Consider the following 18,413-nt stretch of genomic DNA (forward strand, 5'->3'; position numbering starts at 1 on the left):
GCTGAGACCACTGGGCTCCTCCGTGTGAGGCCCTTTGAGCCCTTGGGGAGCTCAGAGAAGAGGGAATCAGCCAGCAAACCCTTCCCATTTCCCTGCATCACTGGGGCTAGGGGTTGCTCGCACTGCCTGCCATACCAGAGTACCCCCCTCCCCTCAGGAAAGCCCCCTCCCATCTGAGGAGAGGGAGAGCAGCAGCCAGCCTGGGTGCGGTCCGGAAGAGGAAAGGTCCTCCCGTGACCCCAGCACCGCATCAAGCCCCAGCACTCCCCCCTCCCGCCAAGCCTGTCTCCCTGGAGGCAGGGACCACCCAGCACGGGTCTGGCAGGTTGGGGGGGGGGGGGTGACCGTGCACATCTGTGGGTCAATGAACAGGGATGTGGGACAGGGGTAAGCGGGGTTACCCCAACAATCGCCCCTAAGCCAGCAGGAATGAGGGCCCCCACACAAAACCGCCCGTCATCCGGGTGGAGATTTCTGAACACCCCCTCGCCCTTTAACAGCAGAGCCACACGGCGCTAGAGTGAAACTGCAACCATTGCCAACATGGGCGCAGAGCTTGGGCGCCTGCCCGGGGCTCCGCGGGCACCGCGTCATGATTCATGCCAGCCGGACGGAGAAGAGGCCGCGCAGGTGGCTCCGCCTGGGAGCCCCGCGCAGAGGTCGGGCTGGACCCCGCGCTCAGAGGACAGCCAGCGCGAGGCGGGCGCCCCGCTCAGGCCACAGACCCCGCCGCCGGTGCTGCGCGTGTGCGTGCGCCGGGAGGGGATGCGGAGGCTCCTGCATCCGAGAGGACTGGGGAACTCACCGCGCAGGCCGCCGGCACTCAGCCCATCCCGCAGGCTGCAGACGGCCCTGGAGGGGGCGCCCTCGCTGAGCGCGCGCCCCGCGCCACCGCCCCGACTCCTCCCCGCCGCCGCGCAGGCAGGTTCGCCCAGGCGGCCGCGGGCCCCGGCTCCCGGCCCGCTCCCCCCGGCCGGCGGCGCTGGCGTGCCCGCCTGGCCGCCCCTGCCCACCCGCGCCCCGCCCCGCCCGCAACTCTCCCCAAGTTGGAAGCCGAGCCCGGGCGGCTGCACTCGCGCCGAGAGCACAGCGGCGGAGAGGAGGCGACGGTGGCGGCGGCGGCGGCGGCGCAGCTTGGGCGAGCGAGGCGGTGCCCGCACGGCCCCGCGCGGTCTGCGGGGGGCGCCCGCACCGGGAGCAGCAGGAGGAGGGGCTGGAGACGGACGCGCGGCGGCGCCCTGCCCGGGAAAGTAAAGTTGGAGCCGGAGGCTGCGCGGGGGGGCCCGGAGGAGCGGCGGCCCGCACCCCGGTGCGCCGACCCCTAGCCGGCCGGATGGGAGGCGGAGCGCCCGGGCCGCCGCCGCCTGCAGCCTGCGCCTCGGCCGGGCGCCGGGACCGAGGAGCCGCTGAGGCCCGCCCGACCGGGTGCCGCGTCGCCGTGGCCTCGCTGCCGGGGCGCTCCCCGTGAGCCGGCCGAGGGCGGGGCCGCGAGGACCCCGGGACCTGCCCCCTCCCCCCGCTGCCGCGTCGCCGCCCGCTCCGGGCGCCTCCTGCTCTGCACTAACGCGCGCGGCAGCTGCGGGGAGCCGGCAGCCACGCTCTCCGGCGCGCCGCTCGCCTGCGGAGCCAACACGGCCGAGGGCCGGCTGCGGGGCGCCGCGGTTCCCGGTGGGCGCGCCCGAGGAGTAGGCGGCGATGCGGGCGCCGACCCGGGCTGGGGGGCTCCTGAGCTGCCGCGGCGGCGCCCCGGCTCCAGGCGGGACCGCGTAGCTCACGGGAGGACCATGGCGTCCCCGGCGCTAGCGGTGGCGCTGGCGGCGGCGGCGGCGGCGGGACCCAACGCGAGCGGCGCCCGCGAGTGGGGCAGCGGTGGAGCCGCCAACGCCTCGGGGGTCGTCTGGGGGCCGCCCCCGGGCCAGTACTCGGCGGGCGCCGTGGCGGGGCTGGCGGCGGTGGTGGGCTTCCTGATCGTCTTCACCGTGGTGGGCAACGTGCTGGTGGTGATCGCGGTGCTGACCAGCCGCGCGCTGCGTGCCCCCCAGAACCTGTTCCTGGTGTCGCTGGCCTCGGCCGACATCCTGGTGGCCACACTGGTCATGCCCTTCTCGCTGGCCAACGAGCTCATGGCCTACTGGTACTTCGGGCAGGTGTGGTGCGGCGTGTACCTGGCGCTCGACGTGCTCTTCTGCACCTCGTCCATCGTGCACCTGTGCGCCATCAGCCTGGACCGCTACTGGTCCGTGACGCAGGCCGTGGAGTACAACCTGAAGCGCACGCCGCGCCGTGTCAAGGCCACCATCGTGGCCGTGTGGCTCATCTCGGCCGTCATCTCCTTCCCACCGCTCGTCTCGCTCTACCGCCAGCCCGACGGCGCCGCCTACCCTCAGTGCGGCCTCAACGACGAGACCTGGTACATCCTGTCGTCCTGCATCGGCTCTTTCTTCGCGCCCTGCCTCATCATGGTCCTGGTCTACGCGCGCATCTACCGCGTGGCCAAGCTGCGCACACGCACGCTCAGCGAGAAGCACACCGCCGCCGGCCCAGACGGCGCGTCCCCGACCACGGAGAACGGGCTGGGGGCGCCGACGGGCGCGGGCGAGAACGGGCACTGCGCGCCCCCGCGCCGCCCGCGCGCGGACGTGGAGCCCGAGGACAGCAGCGCGGCGGCCGAGAGGCGGCGGCGCCGGGGGGCGGTGCGGCGAGGTGGGCGGCAGCGCGCGGACGGCCAGGCGGGCGAGGGCGGCGCCGAGGCGCGGGCTCCCGGGCCCGCCGAGCAGGGCGCGCTGGCCGCCGCGAGGTCCCCGGGCCCCGGCGGGCGCCTGTCCCGCGCCAGCTCGCGCTCCGTCGAGTTCTTCCTGTCGCGCCGGCGCCGGGCGCGCAGCAGCGTGTGCCGCCGCAAGGTGGCTCAGGCGCGCGAGAAGCGCTTCACCTTCGTGCTGGCCGTGGTCATGGGCGTGTTCGTGCTCTGCTGGTTCCCCTTCTTCTTCAGCTACAGCCTGTACGGCATCTGCCGCGAGGCCTGCCAGGTGCCGGACCCGCTCTTCAAGTTCTTCTTTTGGATCGGCTACTGCAACAGCTCGCTCAACCCGGTCATCTACACGGTGTTCAACCAGGACTTCCGGCGCTCCTTCAAGCACATCCTCTTCCGCCGCAGGAGAAGGGGCTTCAGGCAGTGACGGGTGCGCCCCGCCTGGCGCGGAGACCCCGGGCGGCTCCGGGAGGAGGGGGCGGGCGGGCGTGGCCCCCAGAGAAAGCCGGTTCCATTCCCCGTGGACCCAGGGATGGATTGGTCTCCAGGGCGCAGGGCAGGCGCATGGGCGGATGAGACCCAAGCGCCCCCGGGAGAGGGGAGGAGAAAGGGGAGCCCCTCTGCCTTCCCATCTCAGCGAGGGGCTGCTGGCGAGGCTGCAGGCCTGGATCCCGCTCAGGGGGCCCTGCCGAGGGGGGCTGTCAGGTCGGGGTTCTAGCCACAGAGGCGCTGGCAACCCTCCAGACGGTGAGAAGCCCCCAGACGCGCCCCGCCCCGCCCCGCCCCGCCCCCACCTCCGAGCAAGGGCTGACTTCCCCAGGGACCCAGGGGGCGCTGTCGGGGAGGCACTGACAGCCTTTGGTAACTGAAAGTATTGAAATGTTTGCCAAAAAACGACAACCCCAACAACCAAACTATTTTCTAAATAAACCTTTGTAATCTAAGCGCTGGGTGCAGCCGTTGGTCCTTAAGCCCCGGCGGGGGGAGGGTTGGGTAACTTCCAGACTAGCACTGGCCTACCGCCCCCCACGGGTGAAGGGGACACCCCAGGTCCCCAGAATCCAACCTGTCCCCTTGCAGGAGAAGTGTGTGTGTGTGTGTGGGGGGGGGTGTCTTTGCCCCCCGCCCTTAGCCGGGTACTTTGAAGGATGCAGGTTGCCGACACCTGCCCAGAAGCAGGTTTCTGGGGCTGAGGCCAAGGCAAGCCCTCAAACCCTTCTTCCCGACCTGAGGCCTTTGCCAACTTTTTACTGTTGTGAACATGGAGGCCCAAAGGCCATGGCGGGGGTGGGGGGTGGGGGGGTGGGGGGGCAGGAGTATGCCCGTCCCTCCTACCACCCCCTGCATTTGAGTCGGCCTCCCCACCCCTGCAGCTCACCCTCATGCCCGGCCCCCCGTGTCTGTGCCCCCTGCCCACGCTGAGGCTTGAGGAGGGTGGCTAGAAGGAGCGAATGAAGTATGAGAGAGGCCTCCCCCAGACTCTGCCGGCTCCATCACGGAGCCTGGAGCGGGGATAGCTGCGGTTGGGGCCAGGAGCAGGACCTGGGCACTGGGGGGGGGGGGGGGCACTGAAACACGCGATACACGTGCACTGGAGGGCTCACGCTGTGGAACCTGCTGGTGACGGTTCCCCTCCTTCCCACGGTGCCCTGGCCTTCCTGTGTACCCCTCCCCCCCCCCTGCCGCCACCTCAGCTGCTCCTGAATCACCACCCGTCTGTCTTTGGCCTTGGGGCGGGGGGTGGGGTGTCAGTCCTGGGGAGGGGTCGGCCCTGGGTCCGTCTTTTCATCCTCAAGCCCTCGTCCCCTGAAGCGGGAGCCAGGGCCGCGGCTTTTCTGGTCCACGTGCCAGCGCCCCTTGGCGAGCCCCCAACCCCTGTGCAGATCCCGGCCTCGTCACCCCGTTATGGGTCCTCAGGACTCGCCCACTGGCCACGCTAGCTCACGTGGGCACCCTCACGCCGGTGCTCAGGCTCCGAGACAGGCAGAGAGGCCCAGACCTGGGGGAGGGAGAGGAGGGGGGCAGTGGCCGACTAAGCCCCTTGCGACAGCTCTGACCTCTCTCTGCTGGGCGGGGCCTGAGGGGTGTCCATGTCGGAGGCTAGCCCAGCACCCCCGTGCCCCCTCTGGCCCCAGTGCCCCGCCTGTGAAATGGGGGGGACATTGCTTGAAATCTGCCAGTCTATGGTCCAACATGCCAGCCGACGGGAGGCCGTGGGGGTGACCTCTGGAGAGGGCACCGCTGCCACTGGGGTTGCCTGTGAGCTGCAGGGCCTTCCGGGTACGGGGGCAGGGACCCCGGTCACCACAGGGGCAGGGTGTTCCGGCAGCGTGTCCACACCTGCTCCTTCCTCCCCAGTCCCAGGAATGGCACCTTGGTGGGGGGAGGGGGGGGAAGACTGGCGCTGGGCTGCTGGCAGCCGGTGACGCCTCGTCCCCATTCAGCGACAGCTGTTCCCACTCCCTCGTGAGTGCCGCCTGGAGAGGTTGGCTTTTCAGCTGGAAGAGCAGCCAGACCGGCTCCCACCCTGCTCTGCGTGGGAACTGGGCCGGCAGCACTGGCCTTGCTGTCTGGGTGGATGGAGTGGGGTGCTGACATGCCCCACCCCCGGGGCCTGAGCACTGACTGCTCCCACTGTGGTCCGGGAGCCAGGAGTCAGCGGATTGCTCTGCCGTCCAGGGCAGGGCCCGACCTCTGTCCAACGTCTGCGCTGCCTCCAGCCACGGGGTGGCCTCCTCTCCTGTCCGTGTCTACTTCGAGGAGCCCGTTGTCAGCCCCGCCTGTGCTGAGGACACTGAGGCGGGAGCTGGCCGATTGGCCCAGGACGGGCAGTGCAGGAGGCAGACCCAGATGTCCGGCTCTGTCCGCCTGTGCCCAGGCCCAGCTCCCGCCGCCCGCCCCTGGCCTCCGCTGGAGAGGCTGAACACAGCTGCCTCCTGCCTGAGGCTTCCCTCAGGGGCAGAAGATTTCAGGCAAAATTAAAACACACACACACACACAACCATCCCCCACGAGAAGATCCGGGAAGGCGGACGGGAAGGCGGACGGAGTGGGCAGACCGGCTGCGCCTGAACCGCCCGACCCACCACGCGGTGGTCCCAGCAAGGTGGGCGCGGCGCGCATTTGTGTAAGTGAAGTCCTGTGCTCCATTCCATTGTGAGTTGGTAGGAAAGGAGGAAAAGAATCATCCAACATATTCCCTTACAGCTCAGGACGGAATTCAAAACACAGTTGCCCGGCTCAGGCCGGCGGAGTCGGGGAGACTTGGGGAAAGCAGCTCCGGCGTGGACCCTCCCGGGGCGGGCGGGGCTGCGGGGAGGCACTGGCTGGCTGTGCTGCTCGCTGGCGAGGAAGCGGCCTCCGGGCGCTGGCAGCCGCCGTGTTTTTATATCACATCCGTGCGGGGCCCACATATTCCCGCGCAGCCTCCGATCAAAACACACGGCGCCGCAGCCGGTGTGAGCCTGGTTGGCAGCTGCAGCCTAGCCCGCTCTCCCCGGGGGCTGTCAGCCCCGCAGCCCCCACGGGCCGGGGCCAGGCTGGCCGGGGCCAGGCGGGGCGGGGCCAGGCGGGGCGGGGCCAGGCGGGGCGGGGCGGGGCCAGGGCAAGGTGGGGCGGGGCCAGGCGGGGCGGGGCGGGGCCAGGGCAAGGTGGGGCGGGGCCAGGCGGGGCGGGGCGGGGCCAGGGCAAGGTGGGGCGGGGCTAGGGCAAGGCAGCATGGGCCAGGGCGGGGAGGGGTCAGGGCAGGTGGGGCCAGGGCAGGGCGGGTGTGAGAGGCCTGAGACTCCAGGCACCACACGGTGCCTCTGAAAGCTGCCTGGGGAGCAGAGTCCACACCACCCCTGGCCCCAAAGCAAGTCCTGGGACCACAGCTGTGTTTCTTTCCTGCCAAAGGCGTTGTGGCTGCCCCTCCCCAGTGAGAGCCTCGGGGACGGGGTCGTCATGGCGAGACGGGTCGCTCCACGCGGGTGGGCAGGGGTTCGCCTTGGGGTTGAGTGCAAAATGTGCCCGCGCTGCCTGGCAGCCATGGAGCAAAAGGGAACAGATCCACACCGGCTCTCCGCTGCCGAGTTCCCAGGAAACGCCGGGACCAGGGGCCAGCCACGTGCTGGGTGCCGGCCCACGGCCTCCGGGCCGCTGGGGGTCTATCCGTCCTGGGGCCTGAGAGCCCGAAGAGAACCCTGGAGCCTCCCCACAGCCCCCCGGCCCGCCTCCGCCACCAGCTGCACCCGCAGGCCTTTCTGGTTCACTCCGCCCAACCCCCCCCCCCCCCCCCCCAGCCTGCCTCCCCGGGTCAGGCCCGCTGGGAGCCGGGAGGGCTGTGGGCACGATAGGCTCGCTGTGGCCAGGGGGCTCTGCTGCCTCCGCCGTCAAGCTCCGGTGCCCGACGAGCCTTTCGGCTGCAAAGGGGACCTGGTGCAGCCCCTGTGGACCCCAGCTCCCTGCCCAGGACTAGCCGCTTCTGCAGGCCCACTGCGCCCTGGTCCCAATGCCAGCCCCGCCCTCAGTGCTCCTCCCTCCCTCCCCCGGCTGTGCCTCGCCCAGGCCTTTGTTAATGCCCACTTTGCCCTCTGCCAGGAGCTCCTCTCCTGTGCCCCTCAGGACTCCGACCAGACCCCAGGACATGGTCCCAGGCCCTGCAGGGGGCACTGTTGTGGGTGCCCACAGGCCTCTGGGGCTGGAGAGGAACTCTGTGCTGTCAGGGCACTGCTGGCTGTGTCCCCTCCTGTTCTGGTGGGCACCCCACCCCGCGTAGCTCCTCACTGACCGCCAGCGTCTGCCAGACCAGAGGATCACCACGTGGCCTCCGGAGGCGAGGCTGGGCTTGCCCACGGCTCTGGGTGGGAGGCCCTGGGGTGGGCCATTCAACAGCCTCTCCCCCTCTCACTAGAGTCCCAGATTGCAGATCCCAAGGACAGCCCAGCAGCTCCTGTGCCCTCTGCGGGCGGCTTTAGGCCAGGGCTCTGCACATTCCCCTCTCATGATGCTGCCATATGGGCACGGACGCTCCCATTTCACAGACAAGAAATCCAAGCCCCAGGCAGGGATGGTGGGTAGAGACAGACGCCCCCTCAGTGCCACGCGGTACGGATCCAGCACCAGCCCTGGAGGTCGGGGTTGACCAGCCTCATTTTACGGAGAGAAGAGCAGCCTGGGGCGGGGAAGCCACTGAGGCCTGGCGAGCTCTGCGCAGAGCCCGGCTCGCTCCTCTCCGCTGGTCTCCGTTGGGAACACCCCGAGATGAACTGTTTCAGCAACGAGGTCAGACGCGGCCCAAGAGTCACGCGAGCCTGGCGTGGCCTCATTATGCTGACGTCACGGAGCTCTGACCCCCCATGCAGACGCGATGTGCATGGGGCGGCTTTGTTTCCCTTACGTCTCCTAGAAACGGTTCCCACACGGAGCCACTTTCACAGCGGGCCCCGCCCAGGACATAAATGCCAAAATGTTGGAGGTGAAAAATAATCCGGTTACCGCTTCCCAGAGCGCGCTGCCCTCGCAAATCGAATTTAAGGCCAAATCAGCCCTCTTTTAATTGGTTCACGTGAGGCCGTTGCTCAGAACCGATTGCGGTGGCTGCTCCCGCAAGGCTCCAGGTCAGAGGAGAAACACCAGCGCCATCGGCCGTGGATGCCGCGGTGACCGGCGGGCCCAGCCGTCCCCAGCGCACCTCCCGGGCCCCGCTGCCCAGGTGGGAGCCGCTGTCCGGCTGAGGGTGGCCTGCAGATGCAGAGTAAATGCACGCGCAGCGGGCAGGGCCTGACAGCCGCCGACGTGGCCCAGGACCGCCAGGGCTGCCCCTTCAAAGTCCATTCCCACCGGCACCTCCACTGGAACCCCTTCTGTCATCAGAGGGCTGGCGTCGCGGCCCCTCCGTCCCCTGACATCAGTAGGTTTGCCTGGGCGGCTGAGCCTGGGTGCACAGTGTGACGTCATTCCTCCCCCCCACCCCACCCCCCCGCCGCCAGCCCCAATTGGGCGTGGAGCCAGGGCGAGCAGGGTGAGCCTCTGAGCCTCAGTTTCCTCCTCTGGAAAGTGGGCAGAAGCAGCTTCTGTGCAGAGGCAGTGTGGGCGCTGGAGAGCCTGGGGCAGCTCAGAAATGCAGGAGGCAGGGCCTGTGCTGGGTGGGCGTTCCCAGAGCAACTTATGGGATGGACGCTGGGCTCAGGGACATGGGCCATTGGGGGAGACGACAGGCTTCTGCAGCCCTGGGCACAGGGTTGGGGGTGACAGGCTGGCAGGGGCGGGACCAGCTCTGGTGGAGGGGAGGGCCCCGGAGAGCCTCGCACAGCCAAGGTTCCTTGCGCTTGAGTCCACCTTGCGCTATCTCATCCCAGCCCCCACACAGAGGCAGGCACACAGTAGGCACTTAATACATGTGGGAAGAACCGGCTCAGGAGCCTCTGGTCAGATGGGGATGCGGGAGACTGACGTGGGGCAGCTGCCAAGGCCTGGATGTGACTCCCAGCCCGTCTGAGCTCCCCTCCTCGGACCCCACCTTCACCTCCAGCTTCCCCTTCTCAGGGCGGCTGGGTCCTCCTCCCCTCACTCCAGGGACATGAGGGTCTGTGGGGTGGGGAGAGGCAGGCCCCTGCTGACTGGACTCGTGTGGCCCCAGCAGCTCCACGGGGAGTTGGGCAGAGAGCACACAGACCCTCCATCGGGCGTGCGGGCTCTGGGCCTGTTGGCTCCTGGACATGGGGTGCGGGTACCTGAGGACACGGCCGTGCCTGACCAGGTTGGGGCCGTGAGGGGCAGCGTCGGGGGCGGGCGGGGGCCGCAGACCCTCTGGGTGGCTCGGCCCAGAAGTGGCCAGGGAGGCCGGGCCTCTCGCTCCCTGCTGTGGCCACAGAAACGAGCAATAAGCCGTTTTGTTGCTTTTCCAACCCAGACACAATCGATAAATTCTGGAAACCTGAGAACAGCTGACCTTTGAGATTTCTAGCAAACCGGCCAAGCGCGAGCGCGGTGGGGCCCTGGCTCAGAGCCGAGGCCGGGGCCGGGGCTGGAGGCCGGGAGCCTCGCATGGCCCCCACTCGGGTCTGGCAGGCGCCCTCAGGCACGGAGCCTTCTGGAAGGCTGCGCAGACCACGGGCTCCTGCCAGCTGCCTGGTGGCCGCGTGGCTGCGGCTGTGCCTCAGCGTCTCCTTCCCCCTAGGTCTCCAGCAGCACTTACAGATGGGGCGACTGAGGCTGGCCCACTCCTGGCCTCTCTGGGCTGTGTCCCAGCTTCGTGCCTCGGTTTCCCTGCTGGAGTGAGGGGTCTGTGGGCCCCTGTGGCATTGGCTGGTGCCAGGCACCCGATCCAGTCCTTGACTGCTACCCATGCTGCGCCAGGCCTGGCTCAGGGAGCCCGCAGTGTCCGGGGAGGCTGGCGTGACGGAGGCGGGCAGTGTGGCGGGGCAAGCAGGGTTGGGGGGAGGGCGCTTGTGAGGCCAGGCGGCCAGCGGCCCAGCCAGGACCCTGGTGCCTGGGCCCCTGTGGGCGCTGGAGGCCTGAGGGTGCCGGAGGCCCTTACCCTCGGGGAACACTCCTGGGCTCCTCCTCCTTCCCACCTGGTCAGCTCCCGCTCCGCCCCCCGCCCCCAGGTTCCTGACACCACCTCCAGGAGGCCCTCTCTGAGCTCAGGAGGTTGGGAAGGGGAGCAGGCTGCACAGGGGCCCCTGCAGGGCAGGGGCAGTTCCTGGGGGAGGGAGGGGCGGGCAGGGCGACAGGTGCAGGGCCCTCGAGCACAGCTGGTGGGCCTGGGCAGCTGCGGGGGGGGGGGGGGGGGGGGGGGAGTCACACGGTGCCGGCTCCAGAGCCGTGTTAGGGGCTGGGGCTTTCTGTGGAGGAGCATGGGGTCCCGCTGGACGGCGAAACGGGATCAGATGTGCGTTTCAGACAGTGGCCAGCTTCCCACGGGGCCACGGGGGGCGGGACTGTGGAAAGCTGGGACCTGCCATAACGTCACCCACACATCTTAGGTGAATCAGGTGCCTGCTCCGAGGTTCCCAGGCCCCCCTCCCCGCCCCCGGGCTGGCCCTGTAGGCAGGCTCAGCCGGAGCAGCGCCCATGCGCAGAGGAGGAAGCGGCCTGGGTGCGTCTGCCACTCTCGGCACGTGGCCCCGTGGCCGCGACACCACAGACACCTCACTGTGCGCTGTTTAGTTCCCAGCACAAGCCACATGGCAAGGGTTTACTGGGCTTGTCCCGGGGGGGGGGAGAGAGGGGGGCGGGAGAGAGGGAGGGAGGGGTGGCGGGAGGAGGGAGGAGGCTGAGGTCTCCGGGGAGGGGCCACCCGTAGTCCGGGAAGGACGCCTGTCAGCACCCACAGCCACGGCCGGGCGAGACACGGGCCCTGGCAGCTCCGCCAGCCACGTGACCACGCCAGCCTGTGGGTCAGCACTGCCCGGCGTGGACACTGAGGCCGGAGGTGGCACATGCCAGCTCACTGTCCCTAAGGGAGAGGCAGACCCTGGACTGCCCAGCACCCTTCCCAGAAGCTGCCTGTGCACAGAGTGGACCCCAACATGGTGGCTAATAAGTGAGATGAAGGAGACGCCCCAACCTTGCCAACGCCCCCCCCCCCCCCGAGAAATGGGCACGAGGCCGAGTGGTGGTGAGTGCCACCCCTGCAGCCCTGCCGCTGCCCCCCCTCGGTCTCAGAGCTGAGCGTCTGAGAGGCGCCCCGTCCTGCGGCCCTGGGAGGTGCCCCCGGCTCAGCCTGAGCGGCAGGGGCTGCTGCTTCCTGGACGCCAGCCTCTCGGATTCCAGGAGGACGGAGGCCGTCATGGGAGACACCGGAGGGAGGGTGGCCCCGGTCAGATGAGCTCGGATGTGGGTGCCTGTCCACGGGTGGGGGTGTCCATGGGGGGGGCGCCTGTCCACGGGGGTGCGTAGGGGGGCCCAGGTTTACATTTTGACACAAACACAAATAAAGCACGTCCTTAGGTTACGAATCCCAGGTTTCACTTTCTCTTTTCTCCAAAAGACCGAGGCAGCCAGCGCCTCTGGTGGCGGCAGTGCTGTGGGTCCAGCACTCCCCCTCCGGGCTGGGCTGGCGTGCCCCCTGCTGCCTGCCGAGCGGCTGAGAGCTCTCCGTCCACCAGCTCTCCTCTCCAGCCTGGGCGCCCTGGGTGCACCTGACAGCAGCCAGGAGTGCCAGACATTTGGGGGCACCTTGGTTCTGGGGGGACCCCTTAGTTCCGGGGCGGGGGTGCGTCTGGGAGGCAGGGTGCTCACCAGGTGGCTGCAGGGAGGGCACAGGGCCAGTTCCCGGCTCCAGGCGCTGCCCAGAGCCCGAGGCCACCGGACTCGCAGAGCCTGGCTGGTCCCCTTGCTCGGGGCGAGCGGCTCAGGCCGCGGCTAATTGGATCTGAGAACGGGGTGCAGTGTGTGCAGAGAGCTTTCAGTCCGCAGGCCCGGGCGGAAATTGGATTCCGGGCTCCTGGCTGGGACTCTCGACGCTCATCCTGCTGTGTGGGGGCTCGGGCGGCGGCTCCGTGCGGGGAGATTATAAATTATGTCCGCTTACTACCTGGCTCCGGCCAGACCAGTGCCAGAGGCGCAGTGGTCCAGTGTCTCTCATCTCGAGACAAATCCATTTGCTCCCATGAGCCGCTGGGCTCTGGGCTGGCCCCAGCCGGGAGGTCACGCGGCTTGGGTTGTGACAAAAGTCTGTGGGGCCTCACGAGACAGACCTCTGGGAACTGAGCTGCCAGGTGGGCTCCTTGCAGAATGGTGGGTGAATTCAAGAATTCTCACAAACCTTAGTCTTCACCGAAATGCGTAATGGCCCCTGGGCTCCTGGCATTGGCAAAGACGCTGTACATGGGCCAGCCCGAGCTTCGGAGGTCGTTTCGATTCGTGGGAGATTCTTAGACCATTAGCGTGCGTCTGCTCTGCTCTCCCACTTTGAGCTGAGAAGCCACCTCCTCCAGGAAGCCCTCCATGATTTATCTCTCTTCACTGCCCTGTCACCTCTGGGCCACTCACTGACTCAGGAGCAGGCATGTTTTGGGGTCTGCCTGCAGGGTGATGTGGGATGAGGATGGGGGGCCAGGGCCACATGGAGGCAGTGAGCCAGATCAGCAGGTGTGGACTGGCAGCCTGAGGCAGCGTGCACACTGCAGGAGCTGGGGCACCCGCCGGCAGCCTTTGAACTGAGGCTGGGTTGGCCATGAGTCTGGGTTGGCCATTTATTACATACTTACTAGAGGCCCGATGCATGAAAATTCATGCAAGAGTAGGCCTTCCTTCCCCTGGCTGCCAGCACCGGCTTCCTTCCAGCACCCGGGACCTGGGCTTCCCTCCTCCAGCTGCCCACAGGCACCCAGGACCCGGGCTGGCTTCCCTCCAGCCCTGGCTTCATCAGGAAGGATGTCCGGAACAATGTCTGGAAGACGTCCAGTCTAGTTAGAATATTACCCTTTTATTATTATAGATACTTAACTTATATATGATAATAAATATAAATTCACATCTATATATATAAAAGGCTAATATGCTAAATGTCCCTCTGCCTATCTGACTGGTTGCTATGATGCGCACTGACCACCAGGGGGCAGACGCTCAACACAGGAGCTGCCGAGCTGCAGTGACTTGGCAGTGGCGGTTTTCGGGTGACGCACCCTGAAACCAGAGAGGAGGGAGCCTGGTTCCTCATGGGGCCACATGATTCCACCTTTGGCCATGGGTTATGTTGTTTCTGGGGCACTGTCGGCCTCAATCTGGTTTACTGCACGCTTGTGTTTGCGTTTCACACCTTGTATGACAGCAACTTTGCAGAGCGCCCTCTCGCACTCCGGGACCCCTCGGGGGATGTCGGAGAGCCAGTTTCGGCCTGATCCCCGCAGGCCAGGCCGAGGGACCCCACCTGCCGGAGGGACCCTGCTCACTCCACAGACGCTGGGGAGGGACCTCGGGAGGCTGGCTCCAGGGCGTGTCCAGCCCGTCTCACCCAGTCCCGCCCGCCGGCCACCTTCTAATTAATTTCCCTTCACTGTGCACGAATCTGTGCACCCGGTCACTAGTATGCAGTAATAGGCTACAACTAAAAGTTGATTTTATTTTTTGACTTTTGAGAAATGAAAACACTCTTATGGGCCCAAAGAACTCCTGAGGGACGCGTGCACTGTCCTGGCTGTGTGGGTGAGACGCTGGTCTGCAGGGGCGACGCCAGGCACACAGGCGGAGCTGTTTCCCGGCTGTGGGGAGACTTTCCTTCCGCAGCAGAGGGACGGAGGCAGGACGAAGTGGAGGAGGGATGTCCCCTCCAATGAATGGAAGGGCCCCTGGCCCAGGGCTCGCTCACCCAAGGCCTGGATCCGTTGAGAGCCCCCATGTCCGGCCCCGGGAGCTGCAAGAATTAATCGCCGGGAGATGAGCCGATTAAAAACTGATCAGGGCCGAAACCGGTTTGGCTCAGTGGATAGAGCGTCGGCCTGCGGACTGAGAGGTCCTGGGTTCGATTCCGGTCAAGGGCATGTACCTGGGTTGCGGGCATATCCCCAGTGGGAGATGTGCAGGAGGCAGCTGATCAATGATTCTCTCTCATCGATGTTTCTAACTCTCTGTCTCTCTCCCTTCCTCTCTGTAAAAAATCAATAAAAATATATTAAAAAAAACAAAACAAAACAAAACAAAAACTGATCAGGAATCATAGATGCCGGTGCCGGATGAATTGCAAACGTCATTCTTTCTCCAGAGGCGACGACTCAATCCTGGTTGGGAAATCACAGGTCACTCTGCGAGCCCTAGAAGCTCCTGCGAAGGCTCCTCAGAGGGACCAGCAGGTGGAGCCAGGGCAGGACGGGCCGCGCTCCACCTGGGCCCTCCGTGGGCGGGTGCCGACGGCTGGTCTCACGAGGGCCCCTGCACCCCTGTGCATCCAACAGCACCCCTTTCCAGAGAGGAGAAAACTGCCGCTCAGAGGCTGAGTTGCTTGCCCAGGACCCCAGGGTTCCACCCTAAAACTCCCCCCAAATCCTGTGCTTAGTCTTCAAACTCTGATTTAACTCAGAGACAGGGTGTCGGGATGCTGCCGCCTCTCTGCTGCCCACCTGGATTGAGACCTCACTCAGCCCTGGGGCCTGGGAGCCAAAGGCCGAGCCAGCCGGCCCTCTGAGTTCCAGACTGGACCATGGAACGACCCCACCTGAGCAGATAAAGACGCAGGACGCCAGTCACATGCCAGTCTCAGATAAACAACGACTGGCCCTTAGTAGATCCTGTGCAATATTAGGTCGTGCTTGTGCCCGAACCTCTGTGTCCCCCTGCCCTGGCCGGCGCCGCGAGACCATGGCAGAGATAGGGAGAGCCCGCTGGGCTGCTGGACAGTCCTCCCGTTCCCGCTGCCTCTGCTGACCAGGACAGCCGGGAGGGCAGGTTCCAGTCACATTATTCTCCTCCTTCTTTTGTATGTGTTTTTAAATTTTATTTTATTGACTTCAGAGAGGAAAGGAGAGGGAGAGACATCAATGATGAGAGAGAATCATGGATCAGCTGCCTCCTGCACGCCCCACAGTGGGGATCGAGCCCGCACCCCGGGCATCAAACTGTGACCTCCTGGTTCATAGGTCAAGGCCCAACCACTGAGCCACGCCAGCCTTCTGTTTCACAAGCAGGAACCCAGGGCTCAGAGGCGGGAGGGTGGCCAGGGCCCGTGTGCTGCGTGTTCCTGGGCCGTGTTTCCTGGGCTCCTGGAAGCCCCTCGGGGCACGTTGATTGCCACAGCTTGGGGTGAGCGGGCCTGGGGCTCCGGGCAGCACCCCCCCCCCCCCGTGCTGCTTTGTGCGCCTCAGTGAGCCCCACTGAGTGACAGACTCACAGCCAGAGAAGCGAGAGTAAAGGAGCCGCGGGAGCCCCTGCCCTGGGTTCTGCAGAGACGCCCCAGGCAGCGGCAGGTCCTCATGCAGGAGGCAACCAGTCAATGTGTTTCCCTCACATCGATGTTTCTCTGTCTTTCCCTCTCTTTTCCCCTCTCCCTAAAAATCAATGGAAAAATATCCTCAGGTGAGGATTTAAAAAAAAAAAGATAGAAAAAAGAATGGTAGGGTTAACCTGGGATGCAGCAGAGCTGTCACCTCCTTTTTTTTCAGACATCTGCTCCTATTAATACAACCAAAGATTACATTTTCTTTTCATTAACCTCATCTATCAGCTGCTTACACGATGTTTGTGTCATTTCACCCTCTGGACCCTTCGGAACCGAGCAGGCTCCGCGGTCATTGCCACACTTTTCCCGGGAGCACCTGGGAAAGCTGACCCTCACACACACAGGTCACCAGCGGAGATTTCCGCGAGCCGGAGCCCCGGGGAAGCGGGTCACCAGACGATCAGGGCGAACGCCTCCTCTGCCAGCGGGAGGCCCTAACGAGTGAGTGGGAGGCCGAGGGGTTTATGCTTCCGGAAATACCCCCAAACACTGTAAATCCTGATGCAACCGGGGACAATGCAACTTGTCACCCGTACATGACAGCTTTTGAAAAACAACTTCAGCTTTTAAACAAGTCACTGGCTTCCTGTCACCCGTCTCAAAAATATCAGCGGAAAAAAGAGGAAAGAAATACATATTCCATCGTTTTAATAGTCAACATCCTTCCCCTTGCAGGGTTTGCATCACCGCTCCCCAGCTCATACGTGGGCTTTCCGGGACTGTCTCGCTCACTCACCTGCCTCTCCACCGGGGTGCATTGTCAGTCACACGCTATTCAGGGAAGCAAGGCTCTGTGGGAGTCGCCGAGGAAGCTCTGAGCGCTGCCGGGGACAGGCCTCGCCCTGGAAACCGCCGGCCCTGGTTCCGGGCGCAGAGCGATTACCCGCTAATCGGATTGACCCCGGGGACCCGCGGCTCCCCCGCGGAGACCGGCAAGGCCTCGCAAGTTTGAGAAAAATGGAAGAAGACCGCGCAGGGCACCGCTCAGGGCAGCCCGGTGACAGCTTCATTTCATTTTGGAATCGCAACACCTCCCGCCACTTAGCAAAACAGAGGCAAAGGCGGCCACGCTGCCGAGGAGAAAAGCCTGCAGTCCGCTCTCCCGCGCGGGGAGGCCGCGCAGCGGGCGGAGCGGGTGGCATGTGCCGCGTGTGCTGGGGGCGCGGCGTGACCCCCAGCGGCTTTTCTGGGCGTTGCCGCGTTATGTAAGCACATCCATAGGCCTGTTTCGGGGCTGGATAAACACTGCTTTCTGTTTCCACGTCCTTGAGGAGGCATTTTCCTGATCTTTCCGTAGCCCTGGAGATTCATGCTTGATGCACATTTCAAACGCAAAGTTGCATGTCACTAAGTTCATCGGTGCCCAGTGCTCGCAGCGGCCTCGCTCAGAGGAGACCGCGGGGAGCGTTCGAGGCGGATGGGCAGGCAGATTCAGTCCAGGGGTGTTTATTGAGCACATAGCAGGTGCTGTGTCCTCCGCAGCAGGAAAACAAAGGCCGCACACCTGCACGCGCAGCGTCCGTCCCAGAGGGAGAGGCTGACAATCACCCGCAGATGTGGGTGCTGGAGGTGAGGCTGGGGGCACACCGAGGCCGGCAGGCGGTAGAGCGCGAGCGCACGTGTGTGCATGTGTGTGCACATGTGTGTGCGTGTGCGTGCGTGTGTGCGTGTTACTATTCTCCATCTGGTGTCAGGGAAGGTCCCTTCCCCATAAAGAGTCACTGGAGCTATGATGACATCACAGGAACGTTCCAGACGGCAGGGACCAGCTCGTGCAAAGGCCCTGGGGCAGAGCGCGTGGATCCGGGAGGGAATAAAGGAGGAGCACGCGCAGGAGGAGAGGAAGGAGCAGGAGGCCAGATCTGGGGGATCTCCAGGCCCAGGACCCGCCCGAGGTGGACAATGAATTCAATCACTTTGCCCCGACTCCTGGGCACCAACGCTTTTAATGGAGATGAGACAAGGCCCTCAGGAGCCCAGCTCCGTCTCCATCTGCTCGGCCTCCGGGAGACGCACTCAGCGCGGCGGCTCAGCGGGCCCCGGGCCCTGAGGAGGCCGCCCTGCAGGCGCCAGACGTGTCTGCTGTCCCCGACCCGCCCGGTCCCCAGGTTCCCGGCCCCGGCAGGCGAGGCCCACGGGGCACGCGCCATCCCCTGGATGCGTTCCCGGATGGAACCCACGCGAGGAAGGCCTGGGTTAAAAGGAGGAGAAAACACTAAGGTTTAAAAAGACATTTTGCCAGTCTCTCCCCCAGGCCGGCCTTCCCCTCGCTGCCCTCCCTGCGCTGGGGTCGTGGGCGCAGGTCTGTCCCGGTGACCCAGCCTTGGGCCATCTGAGGAGCCGGCACCTCCCGCCGCCGTCCCAGCCCCGGGGCTGCACCCAGGTCAGGCCGTCCCCCGGCCTCCTCCAGGCGGAGAGGAGAGGCGGGCACGGCTGCCACCTCACCGGGTGGGGGTGAGGGAGCGCTGAGGGGCTTTCATAACAGCCCCCCATGACCCGGTCACCGCCTCACACCATCGCCTGGGGGTGTGGTTTCGGGGGGACATGCAGGTTATAGCATCAAGTTTCGTGCTGTTTGAGCCTCGTGGTAGAAAGGGGGGCTTCATGCCGCCCGTGACTGTCTGCCCAGCCGAGCCCCCTCTTCTGAACCCCACATTCTCACCTGCAGAGTGGCCGCAGGACGCAGCTCAGGTGCCCCTGTCACGGGCTCTGGGGAGGGTCGTGGCACCTTGGGCTGCTGTTGCC

At 65.8% G+C, this 18,413-nt stretch overlaps 1 protein-coding gene across 1 annotated transcript; it reads left to right on the forward strand.

Annotated features, from left to right (window-relative positions):
- Positions 1-999: 999 nt before the first annotated feature.
- Positions 1,000-3,665, forward strand: ADRA2C (adrenoceptor alpha 2C). Its single transcript, XM_036327745.1, has one exon. The coding sequence runs from the start codon at positions 1,785-1,787 to the stop codon at positions 3,174-3,176; it is 1,392 nt and encodes a 463-aa protein (XP_036183638.1). The 5' UTR covers positions 1,000-1,784; the 3' UTR covers positions 3,177-3,665.
- The last annotated feature ends 14,748 nt before the right edge of the window (positions 3,666-18,413 follow it).

Source organism: Myotis myotis, unplaced genomic scaffold (assembly GCF_014108235.1).
Source record: "Myotis myotis isolate mMyoMyo1 unplaced genomic scaffold, mMyoMyo1.p scaffold_m19_p_1, whole genome shotgun sequence".
Taxonomy (NCBI): domain Eukaryota; kingdom Metazoa; phylum Chordata; class Mammalia; order Chiroptera; family Vespertilionidae; genus Myotis; species Myotis myotis.

Bases quoted from the DNA above. Each gene is read 5' to 3' on its own strand.
- ADRA2C (XM_036327745.1), top strand. From the start codon at position 1,785: ATGGCGTCCCCGGCGCTAGCGGTGGCGCTGGCGGCGGCGGCGGCGGCG.